At 42.2% G+C, this 14964-nt stretch overlaps 2 protein-coding genes across 5 annotated transcripts in view; one reads left to right on the top strand and one right to left on the bottom strand.

The window, feature by feature from the left end:
* nampt1 (nicotinamide phosphoribosyltransferase 1) overlaps positions 1–1089 on the bottom strand; it is a 52833-nt gene extending 51744 nt beyond the window's left edge. Inside the window, exon 1 of the mRNA XM_059977858.1 lies at positions 880–1089. Coding sequence (XP_059833841.1) covers positions 880–933 — 54 coding nt within the window. The 5' untranslated portion in view covers positions 934–1089. The remainder of the gene's footprint in view (positions 1–879) is intronic.
* cdpf1 (cysteine rich DPF motif domain containing 1) lies at positions 492–13390 on the top strand. 4 transcript variants are annotated; one of them, XM_059977860.1, is made up of 4 exons: positions 492–676; positions 7133–7242; positions 9648–9759; positions 11441–13390. In XM_059977860.1, exons 2-4 carry the CDS (start codon positions 7133–7135, stop codon positions 11570–11572), a joined length of 354 nt encoding a protein of 117 aa, XP_059833843.1. In that variant the 5' UTR covers positions 492–676; the 3' UTR covers positions 11573–13390. The 4 variants fall into 4 exon arrangements, with proteins under 4 accessions (XP_059833843.1, XP_059833842.1, XP_059833845.1 ...); XM_059977859.1 differs by lacking the exon at positions 492–676 and adding an exon at positions 1143–1290 and having other exon boundaries at positions 11441–13387; XM_059977862.1 differs by lacking the exons at positions 492–676; positions 11441–13390 and adding exons at positions 1160–1290; positions 10744–11403.
* Positions 13391–14964: the final 1574 nt, after the last annotated feature.

Below are 14964 nucleotides of genomic sequence, written 5' to 3'. Positions count from 1 at the left end.
GTGAAATACTGCCTCCTCATGGTAACTGAATTTTAATCGGTCCACACTGCAGTTCGAGTAAAATCTAATAAAATAATATACAAAACAAAAATTATCGGAGCGATTGAAAAGTTATCATAGTTTACATTTCTTTTACTCCAATTCACAAAGACAATGATAAAAAAGGGACACACTTTTCAACTACTACTTATACAATTACTGGAATTGTGCTCCCAAACCACAAAAAGTTGCCTAATCCATTCCAGCGAAATAGTTTACTCGGCTAAACTTTGTTTTCAGTCATACAACTCGGGGACCTCGTGTTCCCACCCCATCATTTGACCGCTGGTCATTTGCTCCCACCCCACTTAAAATTGGCAATATTAACGGACACGAGACGCATTTTTCGGGGTATTGAACAGAGAGGGTGGGATTTTCTAGCATTGGCAAAAATCTCTGATGACGAGAGGGGTTTCGGTTTTGATTTCCTAGATCAGCTTGAGGCGAACAGCGGACGTGAAGTAACCTATACACCAAAACGTTTCAATGAATTCAGGCGGTTTTTTGCCGCCGTTCTACCAGCATTCTAACTGGGACACCGACAGATACGGGCGGGCAGTTCTCCCCGCGTCTACCCATCCCTGGGGCAACGAGGCGAGGCCTAGGTCCTCCGGATACTTGATCTCTCATAAACAGCGTGAGTATGGGATGTGTATGTGAGGGGGGTGGGGGGAGTAGGGAAGCGCCTGACCCATTATGGTTTCACCTTTCCGAACAGGAGCAACGCGGCCTATGGTGAGAGTTCACCGACACATCTGCAGCCGGCGGGAGCAGCCCTCAAGACGCACAAAAAAAGCTGGATGAACTCAGCAGGTCGGGCAGCATCCGTTCGGCGCCTACCTTGTACGAATCGGTGGCCAGCAGGATGTTGAAATCACCGTTCTGGCCGTCCATCTTAGGCCAAGCAGCGAGGCTGTCCGCTCCGCTCGGGGGAAGAACTGGGGAGAGCACAGCGTGGATGAGCCGACGTCGCCGCCACTTCACGCCGCCGCCTCGAGTAGCCCAGCATCGGCTGCGTGCTCCTCCGAGCGATCCGGGGCAGAGGGCTGAGAGGCGGGGCCACACGAGAGGAGCGTGCCTAATTACCGCGAGATAGCGGTCACCAGCCGCGAGACGTCGCGCTCAGCCGGGAAGGGCAGTGATGGTTACGCCTCATCAAAGCGGGAGAGGGGCGCGTCACCGCGTACCCCAACTCTCGCGAGAGGGTGGGATGACGCCGCTGATGGGGATGGTACCTGTGTGGTGTTGGAGGTAGGATGGTGACCGGCGGGTTCTTTCACACTGACAGACGGGGGGGAGGAGGAGGTCAAGCTGCGTATGTGGGGAGGGGAACAAGCGCGTCACGTCGAAAACCCAACACTGTGCTCATGATGAGTGAACGGCACTGAAGGGTTAACGGCAGACCTTCCTCCTGGGAGGTGGGAATTTGAATTTCTAGACCGAATAAAAGGTAGGCGTAGGTACTGTGCTTCAACAGTATATTGTTTCATAAAATTCACTTTCAAAGTGAAGTTGTTGTCAAAGTACAAAGCTACAGAAGGTTGTAAAATTAGTCGGCTTCATTTTGGGTACTAGCCTCCCTAATATCCAAGGCATCTTCAAGGAGCGGTGCTTCAGAAAGGTGGCATCTATTATTAAGGACCCCCATCACCCAAAACATGCCCTCTTCTCATTGTTACCGTCAAGAAGGAGGTACAGACGCTTGAAGGCACACACTGAGCGATTCAGGAGCAGCTTCTTCCCTTCTGCCACCCTATTTCTAAATGGACATTGCAGCTCATAAACTCTACCTCACCTTTTTATTTCTATTTTTGCGCTACTGTTCTTAATTTAACTATTTAATGTACATATATGCTTTAATTTATTTTCTGTATTTATTATGTATTGTACTGCAAAGCCAAAATAAAAATAAAAGAGAGCACCGAAAATAGAGCATTAATGAATGGGAAGTTGGAGGATTAGGAAACTTAAAAATCACCAAAAGGCAACTAAAAAGCTATAAGAGAGAAAGATGAAATACTGTATGAAGGTAAGCTAGCCAATAATATCAGAGGATACCAAATGTTCAAATTCATAAAGAGTAAAAGAGAGGTGAGAGTAGATAGTGGGCTGCAGAAAATAATGTTGGAGCGGTAGTAATGAGGGTCAAGGAAATGGCGGATGAACTGAATAAGTATTTTGCATTAATCTTCATTGTGGAAGACTAGCAGTATCCCAGAAGTTTGAGTATGTGAGGGAGCATAAGTGAGTGCTGTTGCTATTACTAGGGAGAAGGTGCTTGGGAAGATGAAAGGTCTGAAGGTTGGTAAGTTATCTTAACCAGATGGACTACACCCCAGGGTTCTGAAAGAGATAGCTGAAGAGATTGTGGAAACATTAGTAATGATCTTTCTAGAATCACTAGATTCTGGAATGGTCTGGAGGATTGGAAAATTGAAAATGCCATTCCATTCTTCAAGAAAGGAGGGAGTCAGAAGAAAGGAAATTATAGGCCAGTTACCCTGACCTCAGTGGTTGGAAGAGGTATATGGACAGGAAAGGAATGGAGGGTTATGGGGTGAGTGCGGGCCAGTGGGACTAGGTGAGAGTAAGCGTTCAGCATGGACTAGAAGCGCCGAGATGGCCTGCTTCTGTGCTGTAATTGTTATATGGTTATATATAGTTATATGGTGAACAGATCCATGCTGCCCAACTAAATGTTTTTCTCCTTCTTGGACAGTCCTTGGGATTGAAGGTGACTTATTATGGTTTTCTGGGTTCTGAAAGGGCTAATGACACCAATGTGGGAATCACAAACTCTTCCACACACCAGGCTGAGCAGTTAATTTCTGAGATGGTCCTCTTCTGTAGTAATGAGAAGGGAGCGTGTCCCGGATGGTGAAGGTCCTTCATGATCAGCTCTGCCTTCTTGAGGTACTGTCTTTTGAAGAAGTCCTTATGGTGGGGAGGCTGGTGCCACTGATGGAGCTGGCTGAGCCTCTGTGTGTTCCCAATGCATGGATTTCAGGTTGTCAAATCATCTTGAATGCTGCTCCTCCACTTTTAGTGGTTGTAGGCATGGGATTTCCAGAAGTCTATGGTTATTTTGTATTTATTTTAGGAGGCTTTGAATATTTCATGGATGTAGAATTATTCACCATATCTAACAAGTTGCTGACATAGCTAGTCCTATTTGGCTCCTATCATTCTAATCTTTTTCTGTCCATGTGCCTGTTTAAATGCCGCTTCTATCACTTCATCTGGCAGCTCATTGCAGTAGATATAAGCACAATGCCCCGAGTTAAAGGTCTCCTTTAAGACTTTCCTCTCATACTTTAAACCTATCCTCTCTAGTTTTAGACTTCCCAACACTGGGAAAAGACTGTGACTATCCACCCTAACTCTGCTCATCATGGATTTATGAACTTTATCTCAAATGTGGATGATAAGGTTGTAGACAAACACGAGGAAATCTGCAGATGCTGGAAATTCAAGCAACACACACAAAATGCAGCAGGTCAGGCAGCCTCTATAGGGAGAAGCGTTGTCGACGTTTCAGGACAAGACCCTTCATCAGGACTAACTGAAAGGAAAGATAGTAAGAGATTTGAAAGTAGGAGGGGGAGGGGAAAATGTGAAATGATAGAAGACCGGAGGGGTGGGGTAAAGCTGAGAGCTGGAAAGGTGATTGACAAAAGGGATACAAAGCTGGAGAAGGGAAAGGATCATGCGACAGGAGGCCTAGGGAGAAAGAATGGGGGAGGGGAGCACCAGAGGGAGAAGAACAGGCAAAGAGTGATTGTGAGAGGGGCAGAGAGAGAAAAAAAAGGAGGGAATAAATAAGGGATGGGGTTAGAAGGGGAGGGGGGCATTAACAGAAGTTAGAGAAATCAATGTTCATACCATCAGGTTGGAGGCTACCCAGATGGAATATAAGATGTTGTTCCTCCAACCTGAATGTGGCTTCATCTTGACAGTAGAAGAGGCCATGGATAGATCCTGCTTTCTTTGGCGGACAGAGCGGAGGTGTTCAGCAAAATGGTCTCCCAGTCTGCATCGGGTCTCACCAATATATAAAAGGGAGCACCGGACGCAGTGTGCCGACTCAAAGGTGAAGGGTCACCTCACCTGGAAGGACTGTCTGGGGCCCTGAATGGTGGTGAGGGAGGAAGCGTAAGGGCAGGTGTAGCACTTGTTCCGCTTTCAAGGATAAGTGCCAGGAGGGAGATGGGTGGGACAAATGGACAAAGGAGTTGTGTAGGGAGCGATCCTTGCAGAAAGGGCAGGAGGGAAAGATATGCTTGGTAGTGGGATCCTGTTGGAGGTGGCCGAAGTTACGGAGAATTATATATTGAACCCAGTGGCTGGTGGGGTGGTAGGTGAAGTCAAGGGGAACCCTAGCCCAAGATAGCGGGCAGATGGTGTGAGAGCATATGTGCGGGAAATGGGAGAGATGCATTTGAGAGCAGAATTGTTGGTGGAGGAAGGGAAGCACCCTTGTTTTAAAAAGGAAGACATCTCCTTCGTCCTGGAATGAAAAGCCTCATCCTGAGAGCAGATGCGGCAGAGACGGAGGAATGGGGTGAATTGCGAGAATGGGGTGGCATTTTTGCAAGGGACAGGGTGAGAAGAGGAATAGGCCAGGTAGCTGAGAGAGTCAGTAGGCTTATAGTAGATATCAGTAGATAAGTTGTCTCCCAAGGTGGGGACAGAAAGATCAAGAAAGGGGAGGGAGGTGTCAGAAATGGATCAGGTAAACTTGAGGGCAGGGTGAAAGTTGGAGGCAAAGTTAATGAAGTCAACGAGCTCAGCATGCGTGCAGGGGGCAGCATCAATGCAGTCGTCGATGTAGCAAAGGAAAAGAGGGGGATAGATACCCGTATAGGCTTGAAACATTTACTGTTCCACAAAGCCAACAAAAAGGCAGGCATAACTGGGACCCATATGGGTGCCCATGGCTACACCTTTGGTTTGGAGGAAGTGGGAGGAGCCAAAGGAGAAATTATTGAGAGTGAGAACTAATTCCGCTAGATGGAGGAGAGTGGTGGTAGAGGGGAACTGGTTAGGTCTGGAATCCTGTCTTCTATCTTTTCGGATTTCCCCTCCACCTCCTACTTCAAATCTCTTACTATCTTTTCTTTCAGTTAGTCCTGACGAAGGGTTTCGGCCCGAAACGTCAACTGTACTTCTGCGTTCCATCAACATTTTGTGTGTGTTGCTTGAATTTCCAGCATCTGCAGATTTCCTCGTGTTTGCGGTTCCTGTTCATTGTTAGGTTTCCTGGGTTTTCTGTCAGCCCTTTTAAGGGCCTGATTGATTTCCTGAACCTTGTAGCCGTTCTGTAGGAACATCATGCACAACCTTCTTATTTCCTTGGGGAGACTCTCCAGGTCCAAAATTGTTTTTGCTCGGTTAATTAAAGTAGAAAGAACCACTCTACATTGGGAGGCGTGATGATGATATTATTGTTGAGGTACAAGTCTGTGTGAATGGGTTTCCGATAGACGCCATCTCTGAGGCTACTGTCTGGTTTGCGTTGTATTAGAATTTCCAGGAACAGGAGACAACCATTCTTCTGCATCTCCATTGTAAATTGAATGTTTGGATGTATGTTGTTCAGATGGTTGTGGAACTGTTGGAGTGCCTGAGGTCCATGAGGTCATAGTACGAAGGTGTCATTGATGCATTTGAAGCAACATTTGGGGTGTAAGGGCGATGAACTCAGAGCCCTCTCCTCAAAGTCCTCCACTAAGAAATCAGTAATAGCTGGCGGCAAAGGGAATCCCATGGCCACTCTGACTGTTTGCTCATTGTATTTCCCCTTATAGAGGAAGTGTGTCGACACAAGGGTCTGTTCAAAAAGGTGAATGGTATCCTTATCAATCCTTTACCACAGGAGTACCAATCTGGAAACTCTCATGAACACGGACACCACAATGAAACTGACCATTATGTTCTCTGGGTTCAGATGGATGTTGGTTATTGTTTTAATGAAGTCAGTTGAATTTGTGATGTAGTTCTCAGCAAAGGAAGATAGCATGGTTGTTTAATGCTTAGCGAGATAGTAAGTCAGACTGATGTTAGGCCTCAGGAGCAGCCCTGCTTGTGTGCCTTAGGGAGCCTATAAAGTCTTGGTGGTACTGGCACATGAGGCAGAAGTGTCCCGCGTATGTCTGCTGGCAGTCCAGATTTCTTCAGTAAAGCGGAGGTCACCCTGACAAGCGAATCCGTGGGATCCTACTGTAGAACTCTCTATAGGGGATCATCCAAAATCTGTTGGAGTCTCTTGTGATATTCCTTGGAGGACAGCAGGGCCACTGCATTTCCTTTGTCCACTGGTAAAATCATGATGGCTGGGTTTCACCATAGTGCCTGGAGGGCCATGCACTGTCCTTCTGTAATGTTCTGATTTGGCAAAATGACTCGTTTTAGGGCCATTCAGACCTCTATCCTTACCTCCTCTGCAGTTTCCAGTGGTAGTTTTTGGATAGCTTGCTCTATAGAATGTTAACTAAGATGAAGGTCTCACTCCAAGTAAGAGCTGGCATTCAACTGTTTTGACTGGATGAGGACTAACCAGCCAGAAGAGACTGACCACAGAGGTATAAATAGGACTAGGCTTACTCAGGCACCATCCTTGAAGAAGGTAGCAGTGTGTCATTGAAATGTCTGTTTTAATCAATACCTATACCTGGCTTGAAGCCCAAGAAGAGTTTATTCGTCGGATATGCTGGGAAAACACCAAATCCTTTTCACTTTCCTACCCCATTCCTTCACTTACACAAAAATATGTTTCCAAAAGATCATTTGAAAATTTAGACCCATAATCTTTTTTCTTTAATCATAGATTGGAATGGTACATAAGTGTTCTGTCTTGTAAATAGTTCAGCAAAGGTCAGATAGCAGCATTAACATTTTGTTATGAATGCAGGTGAAATAACTTAATTTACTCATGTTAGTCAATTACAGTAATTGAAGTTGAAGCTAAATTCGAAGATGTTACTACTTATTTCTAGGCCTTTGAGATATTAAATCTTTGTACTTAATGTGATGTAAATGGAAGTCAGTTATCATAATGAACATAATGAAATGATTCTTGATACCTTTGTTTCAGATGAAGTGTGTTGAAGAGCCAGAGCCAGGAGTATTTGAATGTAGTTTATGTGGACTCAGAGCACCATTTAACTACCATGGACAAAAGCCTCCAAATGCACGTTCTATTGTGTGAGTGACTTTTGATATTTAGTCATGGTCTTACAGCATGGAAACAGGTCCTTCTAGAGTCCAGTTTGAACCAAGGAGTGTATAATTCCATTAACGGATATACAAAATATATATTTACTCTTTAGGCATCACATGTACAAAATTGGATTAGGTGCATTCATTATTTAGCTGCCATCCAGGAATGAAAATGGCTTTCACAGCATGGGTGGAGTCGGTCAGAGTGTTTCATGGTAAAATTGACTGGACACATAATGCATTTATGAAAGTTGTAGATTGACTCCACACCTAGCCAAAAGAGATTTCTGATCCTCACTGTTTACATGCATGTATTGCATTCATGTTTACATTGATGCATTTTCATTTCAGTCATTTCAATAAGTTGATCTGCTAAAAAGGCAGAGTTGCATTCCTAAGAAGCCTTACCTTATAGAAGGTTGCATTATAAATACGATTCTGATTACTGTGGGGATCACAAACCACCTATACCTGGTATTACAGACGGTGCCTTCATTTTACAGCAGTTTGCTATATCAGCTGACTTGATTTACCTCCAATGATGTCTCTGCCTACTGTATACTCTGGAAGAGCAGATTTCATAACCATCGAAAGAACAGCTACGTGGCATGCAGCAGAGTAGTTGGAAATGGGTGAAGGCAAGTCTAAACAGCTACCTCCCGCCTAGATTGTCTGTGAAGAATGTCCATATTCAGTTGCACTAACTCCGGAGTGAAACAGTGGTGACAGCTAGTAGAGTTGTTGCATTACAACGCTGACCTCTGCTGCTCTCTGTGTAGATTGTGTATGTTCTCCCTGTGGCCATATGGGTTTTATCCAGGTGCTTTTGGCTTCCTTGCACACCTCAAAATTGTTGGTAGGTTAATTGGGCATTGTAAATTGCCCTTAGTTACTATGTTAGTAGTAAAGTTCAGGAGGGGGTGATGACAATGTGAGGAGAATAGAATAGTTTACATGGGCACTTGATGATTGAAATGGATTTGATGGGCTGAAGAGCATATTTCTGTGCTATTCTGTATGAACTCCAATTACCCCATTCACTGACAGTCACATGTCTTAACCTTCCTCTGACCATCAGTATATCTCAAAAGGATATTGGATGCATTGTCACACTCGGGTCTATTTCTTCTGTAATTTCTCACCATTTTAGAGTGCTAGAGAAGAGTGGAACTAGTAAGGAACCTGTTGGAGGATGCGTGGGAGGTGGGGAAAAGAAGAGCAGGATTGGAGCTGAGGGAATAGGTTTGGATATCAAAGGAGGGAAACTGCTGAAGTGATTTGTGGCCGGGAAGAAGTAATCATGGCTCTATTCTTGGAAGAAGAAATATTAGCAGTAGTTTGAGGTAGATCAAAGAATCAGATAAAAGGTGGTAATACTGGATAAAATATGGCGCTGAAGGAGAAAATATTGAGTCTGGAAGACAGCAGAGAATAGAGGTGAGAAAAAAAGTCAGAGATTATTATGAATACAGAAATGAAAAAGGAACATTCATCAAAGAAAATTAATGCCTCCGAAGCGGAGAGAGAACCTCAGATGATGACAGAACTTTTAGATAAAACTGGAGTATATCTCAAATCTTCTCATCATGACCCGCTCCAAAATTTAATGATATTGCATGGATAACAGTCGAGTGTGAGAAATGTGAACAGTGACCTCGGTAAAAATAGGCATCACATTCAGAAACTAAGCAGAACATTTGCAACGAATCTACTGTGGGCATTTACTTAAAATTAAAATTTCAAAACATGAAACAACTGAAAGTGTTGTGCTGTGTAAAAGAACTTCTAGACCCTGTTATATTTGGGCTTCTGACTGCCAATTAAGATCCGTATGCTGGATACCTGATTGTTAAATCTTTTTTTTTTTAATTCCGTGGTCTTCTGAAACAGGAATTCATTGCATTCCACAAGTTTCTACCATTCTACCATTCCATACAGAATTAAAGAGAGTGGCAAATGTTCCACGAGATCCATACAAGTCCGTCCATATGTCTTGATGCTTCACATGTCACGTAACAACTTGACCTGTCTTGAAATCCAAGCAGAAATTATTTTGAAAGTTGTCAAAAAACTATAAATTTGTTTCATGAAGAAGCATTTGGTCATGAACGACATTGTTCAACATGATGAATCTCATTCTGTAGTTGATAAATATTTTTATCGTCTTTATTGGTATTTTGGTGTTATTTATGTGCAGGATAATGCTAGATGACAAGTTAGGTATAAAGACAAAGGTTAAAAATAATGGACCGAATTGATACATGAAGCTGAACCAACATTGAAAATTAACATTGATAACAAAAATAGTATGATTTCTGCTGAATTGGAACAAAGAATTTACTTAACCATTCAACATTTTGTACAAATAAACATTTTTTTTAATTGTATAGACTGCTAGAGGAGTGCTACACCATGAATGATCCATTCACATCTCAAAAGGATAGATTTCTTATCATTGGATCTCACTGTAGTGTTTGCAACAGCACTGTATGTGTTGGACAAGTAAGTTTATCTCATAATTTCTTCATCAGTGGTTGCATAACCACTTGGTTCATACTGAATAGAATATATTTTTGAAAGTGCACTGTGACTCTTACATCTCCCTCTTGTTGATATATTTAACTAGCAACTTCAGTTTTAAGTTGTCCCTTTTCACTGTTTCTCTTTACCCTCTTTTGTACAACCTGTCTTGTTCATTTGAATAAACTTGCATGAATTTGCCTTTTCTTTAGGATCTCCGAAATTGACCTTGCTTTGCGTTATTCTGATAGGCATTTGCTCATCCTGGCTGTAGAAGTGCAGCGTTGATTCACAAGGTTAATTCCTGGGATGTCCGGACTGTCTTACGCAGAGAGGTTAGAGAGACTGGGCTTGTACATGCTGGAATTAAGGAGATTGAGAGGGGATCTGATTGCAACATACAAGATTATTAAGGGATTGGACAAGATAGAGGCAGGAAATATGTTCCAAATGCTGAGAGAGTCCAGTACCAGAAGGCATGGTTTGAGAATAAGGGGGAGGTCATTTAGGACAGAGTTCAGGAAAAACTTCTTCTCCCAGAGAGTTGTGGGGGTCTGGAATGCACTGCCTCGGAAGGTAGTGGAGGCCAATTCTCTGGATGCTTTCAAGAAGGAGCTAGATAGGTATCTTATGGATAGGGGAATCAAGGGATATGGGGACAAGGCAGGAACCGGGTATTGATAATAGTTGATCAGCCATGATCTCAAAATGGCGGTGCAGGCTCGAAGGGCTAAATGGTCTACTTCTGCACCTATTGTCTATAACTGGTAAGGTCATCGCGAGGGTTGCTTGGTATTGTTTTCCTTCCTAATCTATTTAATCTGTTCTGTATTTTAAAGTCTTAGATTGTACACAGACTTAACTTAATCTGTGCTGTTCATCGACCTTATGCTAATTTTATTTAGCTGTTCTTCTCCCTCTTCCCACCCATTCCATCCAGCATCTTTTTTGACTTTCTACCATCAGGCAGGAGACTCTGATGCGGAAAAACATAAATGGTCAGGATGGGAAACGGTTTCTTCCACAGGCTATTAGGCTTCTGAACTCCCTGCCACATCGCATTTGAAGTGTCGCTGGTTAATCAGTTCTGTACCTGACAATATTTAATTTATGCACTTTATTTATGTGTAGTTCATCTGTAGATTTTATCCTTACTTACCTAAGTTATTGTGTGTTATGTGTACCACTGTGCTTTACACCCTGGCTTGGAGAAACTACATCTCATTTGACAGTATGCATGTATATATTTAAGTGGCAATAAACTTGATTTGACTTGACTTCAGATGGCTTTATCAGAATCTTCATTGAATTTGACCTTTGCTTTCTGGCCCTGAAACCAGCTTTTTGACTAGTGCACCATGACATCCATTCAAAAAGCCCTAATTCTTCAAAATCTTAGCTTTGACAAGTTTTGTATGATGCTTTACAAAATAAAAACCACAGTTTGAACAATGCATTTGTCATAGCACTAAGGACATTTGCATTAAAATCTTAGAAAAGCTGAATTATCTTGAATGGATGGAATCATTAGACTTAGATTGGAAAGATAGAAAACTGGGGATAGGAGGCTGTGTGTTGCTGGGAGGTGTACAAAATCATATTTGCAATTCAGCAAAGCTTTTTTGCCAGTTACTGATTTTCTCCCCTTTAATAATCTTTTTAGGAATGTAGCCTCTTCTACACAAAGCGCTTCTGTATCCCCTGTGTTAAGAAGCACATTGAGCTGTTCCCTGAAGAGATTCAGTTGGATCTACAGAAGAAGCAGCAGCAGCAAAAGCCTCATTCTTCAGGTTAAACACAGCAAGAGACTTTCTTTAATGAGAAAACACAGGAGAACCTTTTATATCAAAATACATCCAATCAGGAGGTTTTTCTGATGTGAATAAAAAGTCAAATCATTACTACACTAACTTTTGAAAACTTTTTCTATAAAGAAGTCCAGCAAAACTACTCTATTACATTTGCAGAAAGATTGTAATGAATGATTTCAATTATATTAGAAAAGTAAATGAATAAAAAGCCATTTTTCCTTTAATATAAGTAGCTTTATATTGTTCACTTCTAATGAATAGACATAATTGGATTAAAGCATATAAACAGAGCCCCACAGTCCAGTAATTAATAGAGGAAATGCTTATGTTTATCTGCAACACATGATTTACAGAATTATTCCACATAATCCTTTCATGCTTTTTACTCATGCCTGGAGTACATAAGAAAATTCAATTCCCTGATCTCTGTGTTTATTATGATGGAAAGTATATGGCAAAATTGATTAGACCAAAAGCAATGTGTTTGAGTGGGACTTAGACAAATTGGAGGAATAGGCAAAAAAGTGGCAGATGGAATGTTGGCCATAAGGGCTGGATCTCTAAATAAATAAATAATAAATTCGATGCTGATACAGTCAGACATAGCATGATTAAATCTGTTGGAATACCTCCCAGCATACCTGTGAAAATTGATGTCCACAGTAATTTGGCAGCTCTTGTATTCAACTGTTATTTCCTTCTCAACTGGATAATTTAGTTTGGTCAATTTGGAAGGAACATTTCCTTGCACAACTCTTATCTTACCTCACATTACCATCCCTCGCCCTCCAAGATGCTACTGCCACAACTTTGGAAACCTTCTGTTAAGAACTTTGTAAGCTGAATTGTGAATAGCTTGATGATGTGCAACAAGGTAATGTCAATGCAAGAAGGGGAAGAAAGATGCCCCTCTGCTTCTTTTATGCATGGTTGGCTATAAAGGTGACACAACCATTTCAGATTCTTATATACTATAAGGCAAAACAATGAAGTGGTTAAGAAGAGAAAAGAAAAAAGCAAAATCAAAAATAGTATGAATAACTCTTGCTCATCAGCAGTGTTAAAGAGCTGCTTGTTGACTTCAGGAAAGGGAAGGAAAGCGAACATGCAGCAGTCTATGTTGGGAAATTGCCAACAATTTTAACAAGTTTAAATTTGTGGGCCCACCACTCAGATGCAATCATAAGGAAAGTACACCAGTGTCTTTCTTAGGAGGTTAAGGAGATTCATGTGTCAATGTTTCAAAGGCCCAACATATTGATACCATCACAAAGAAAGCACACCAGCAGCTACACTTCCTTAGAAGTTTGAGGAGATTTGGTATGTCAAATTTCTACAGATGTACTGTGGAGAGCATTCTGACTGATTGCATATCCACCTGGTATGAAGGGTCCAGTGCACAGGATTGAAAAACGCTGCAGAGGCTCAATAGACTCAGCCAGCATCATTGCAGGCTCTCCACAATCGAGGACATATTCAAAAAGTGATGCCTCAAGTAGGCAATATCTGTTATTAAGGATCTCACCATCCCTCTTCTCATTACTACTTTCAGGGAGAAAGTACAGGAGCCGGAGGACACACACTCAATGTTTTAGGAATGGCTTCTTTCCCTCCACTATCAGATTTCAGAATAGTCCATGAACCCATGAACACTACCTCATTATTTGCTCTTTGCGCTATGTTTTACTTATCTCATACTGAATTACTGCTCCTGCAAAATAACAAATTTCACAGGGATATGTCAGTGAAAATCAATGTGATTCTGAAGTCTTTTGTTGCACCTTTGCATACACATACTTGTACATATGACAATAAACTTGACTTTGACGTGGCACTGTACAACAGAGCAGTAGAACATAAGTTTGTGCCCATTGGACCCCACAGCTTCAAACCAGCTGAACTTCAATATTTTAAATGAGAGAATTGCTTGCCTCTGAACTTGTGTACTGAGAAGCAGGAAGGGATGTAGAAGGAGAGAAGAACTTTAAAAATTAATTTTCATTTGTTAAATTAGTTGGCAGGTTTGTTTTTAACTTGGAAATAGACTGAACAGTGTATTTAAAATTTTTGCACATTAACACCAGTAGGTGGCAGCAAAGCTTCAACTTTTTTTGTGATTTCCCCCCCCCCTTCCATAGACACAATCATATTGTGGTGGATCAGGCCTGCAGTCCATTTGCACCATTTGTACACCCCGGGATTGATGTGCAGGTGAAACCTTGCTGGGTTTCTGAATTGTGGAGAAACTGCTGAGATGCAGTGAGTCTATAGTGACCCTGAGGTGGTGTCATTCAGTAGAGGTGCTGACTAGAAAGCCCTGACAAGTGGATGTAAGGGAAAACTTGCTTGTGTCCTAACAACCGAATATTTTAATACTTTTAATATTTCTCTGATAAGCCATTAACATTCAACCCATTGTGTCCCTGCTAAACAGACAGACAGACTTTATTGATCCCGAGAGAAATTAGGTTTCGTTACAGCCGCACCAACGAAGAATAGTGAAGACATATAGCAATATAAAACGCTAAGTAATTAAATAATAATGTTAATCACGCCCAGTGGAAATAAGTCCAGGACCAGCTTATAGGCTCAGGGTTTCTGACACTCCTAGGGAGGAGTTGTAAAGTTTGATGGCCACAGGTAGGAATGACTTCCTGTGACGCCTAGTGTTACATCTCGGTGGAATGATTCTCTGGCTGAATGTACTCCTGTGCCTAACCAGTACATTATGGAGTGGATGGGAGTCATTGTCCAAGATGGCATGCAACTTGGACAGCATCCTCTTTTCAGACACTACTGTCAGAGAGTCCAGTTCCACCCCCACAACATCTCTGGCCTTACGAATGAGTTTGTTGATACTGTTGGTGTCTGCTACCCTCAGCCTGCTGCCCCAGCACACAACAGCAAACTTGCTGTTTACCACCACAGCCTCGTAGAACATCCTCAGCATCGTCTGGCGATGTTAAAGGACCTCAGTCTCCTCAGGAAATAGAGACGGCTCTGACCCTTCTTGTAGACAGCCTCAGTGTTCTCTTCCAATGCTGGTTATGTAGCTCTGTGGATCTTGGATTCAAATCTGAGTACCTTATAAATGAGAGTTACTGTCACCCTGTCTGGCAACAAGTTTTATTTTACTATCATTATCTGGGTGGGACATGTTCTCTTTGTCTCCTCTCCAAAACCCCTACCAGTGATTTTAAATGTACGTCCTTGCTTTTTGACCTTTGTTTAAGTTGAAATACATCCTTTCAAGTTACTCTATCAAGTCCCTTAAAATGTTGTGTACCTCAGTTATCTTCCATCTCAATAGCCTTGTCTTCTGAAGGAAACAATCCCTCACAATGTTTCCATTTGGTTACAGTTTTCCAGTACTGAT

This window comes from Hypanus sabinus, chromosome 8, assembly GCF_030144855.1.
Source record: "Hypanus sabinus isolate sHypSab1 chromosome 8, sHypSab1.hap1, whole genome shotgun sequence".
NCBI lineage: Eukaryota > Metazoa > Chordata > Chondrichthyes > Myliobatiformes > Dasyatidae > Hypanus > Hypanus sabinus.
The sequence above is the reverse complement of the archived record's forward strand: the minus strand, read 5'-3'. Positions and strand labels throughout refer to the sequence as shown.

Excerpts from the sequence above, each read along its gene's own strand:
- cdpf1 (XM_059977860.1), top strand. The coding sequence starts at position 7,133 with ATGAAGTGTGTTGAAGAGCCAGAGCCAGGAGTATTTGAATGTAGTTTA. Across the intron at positions 7,243-9,647 it reads CCAAATGCACGTTCTATTGT|ACTGCTAGAGGAGTGCTACA; the intron begins GTGAGTGACTTT and ends TTAATTGTATAG. Across the intron at positions 9,760-11,440 it reads GCACTGTATGTGTTGGACAA|GAATGTAGCCTCTTCTACAC; the intron begins GTAAGTTTATCT and ends TAATCTTTTTAG.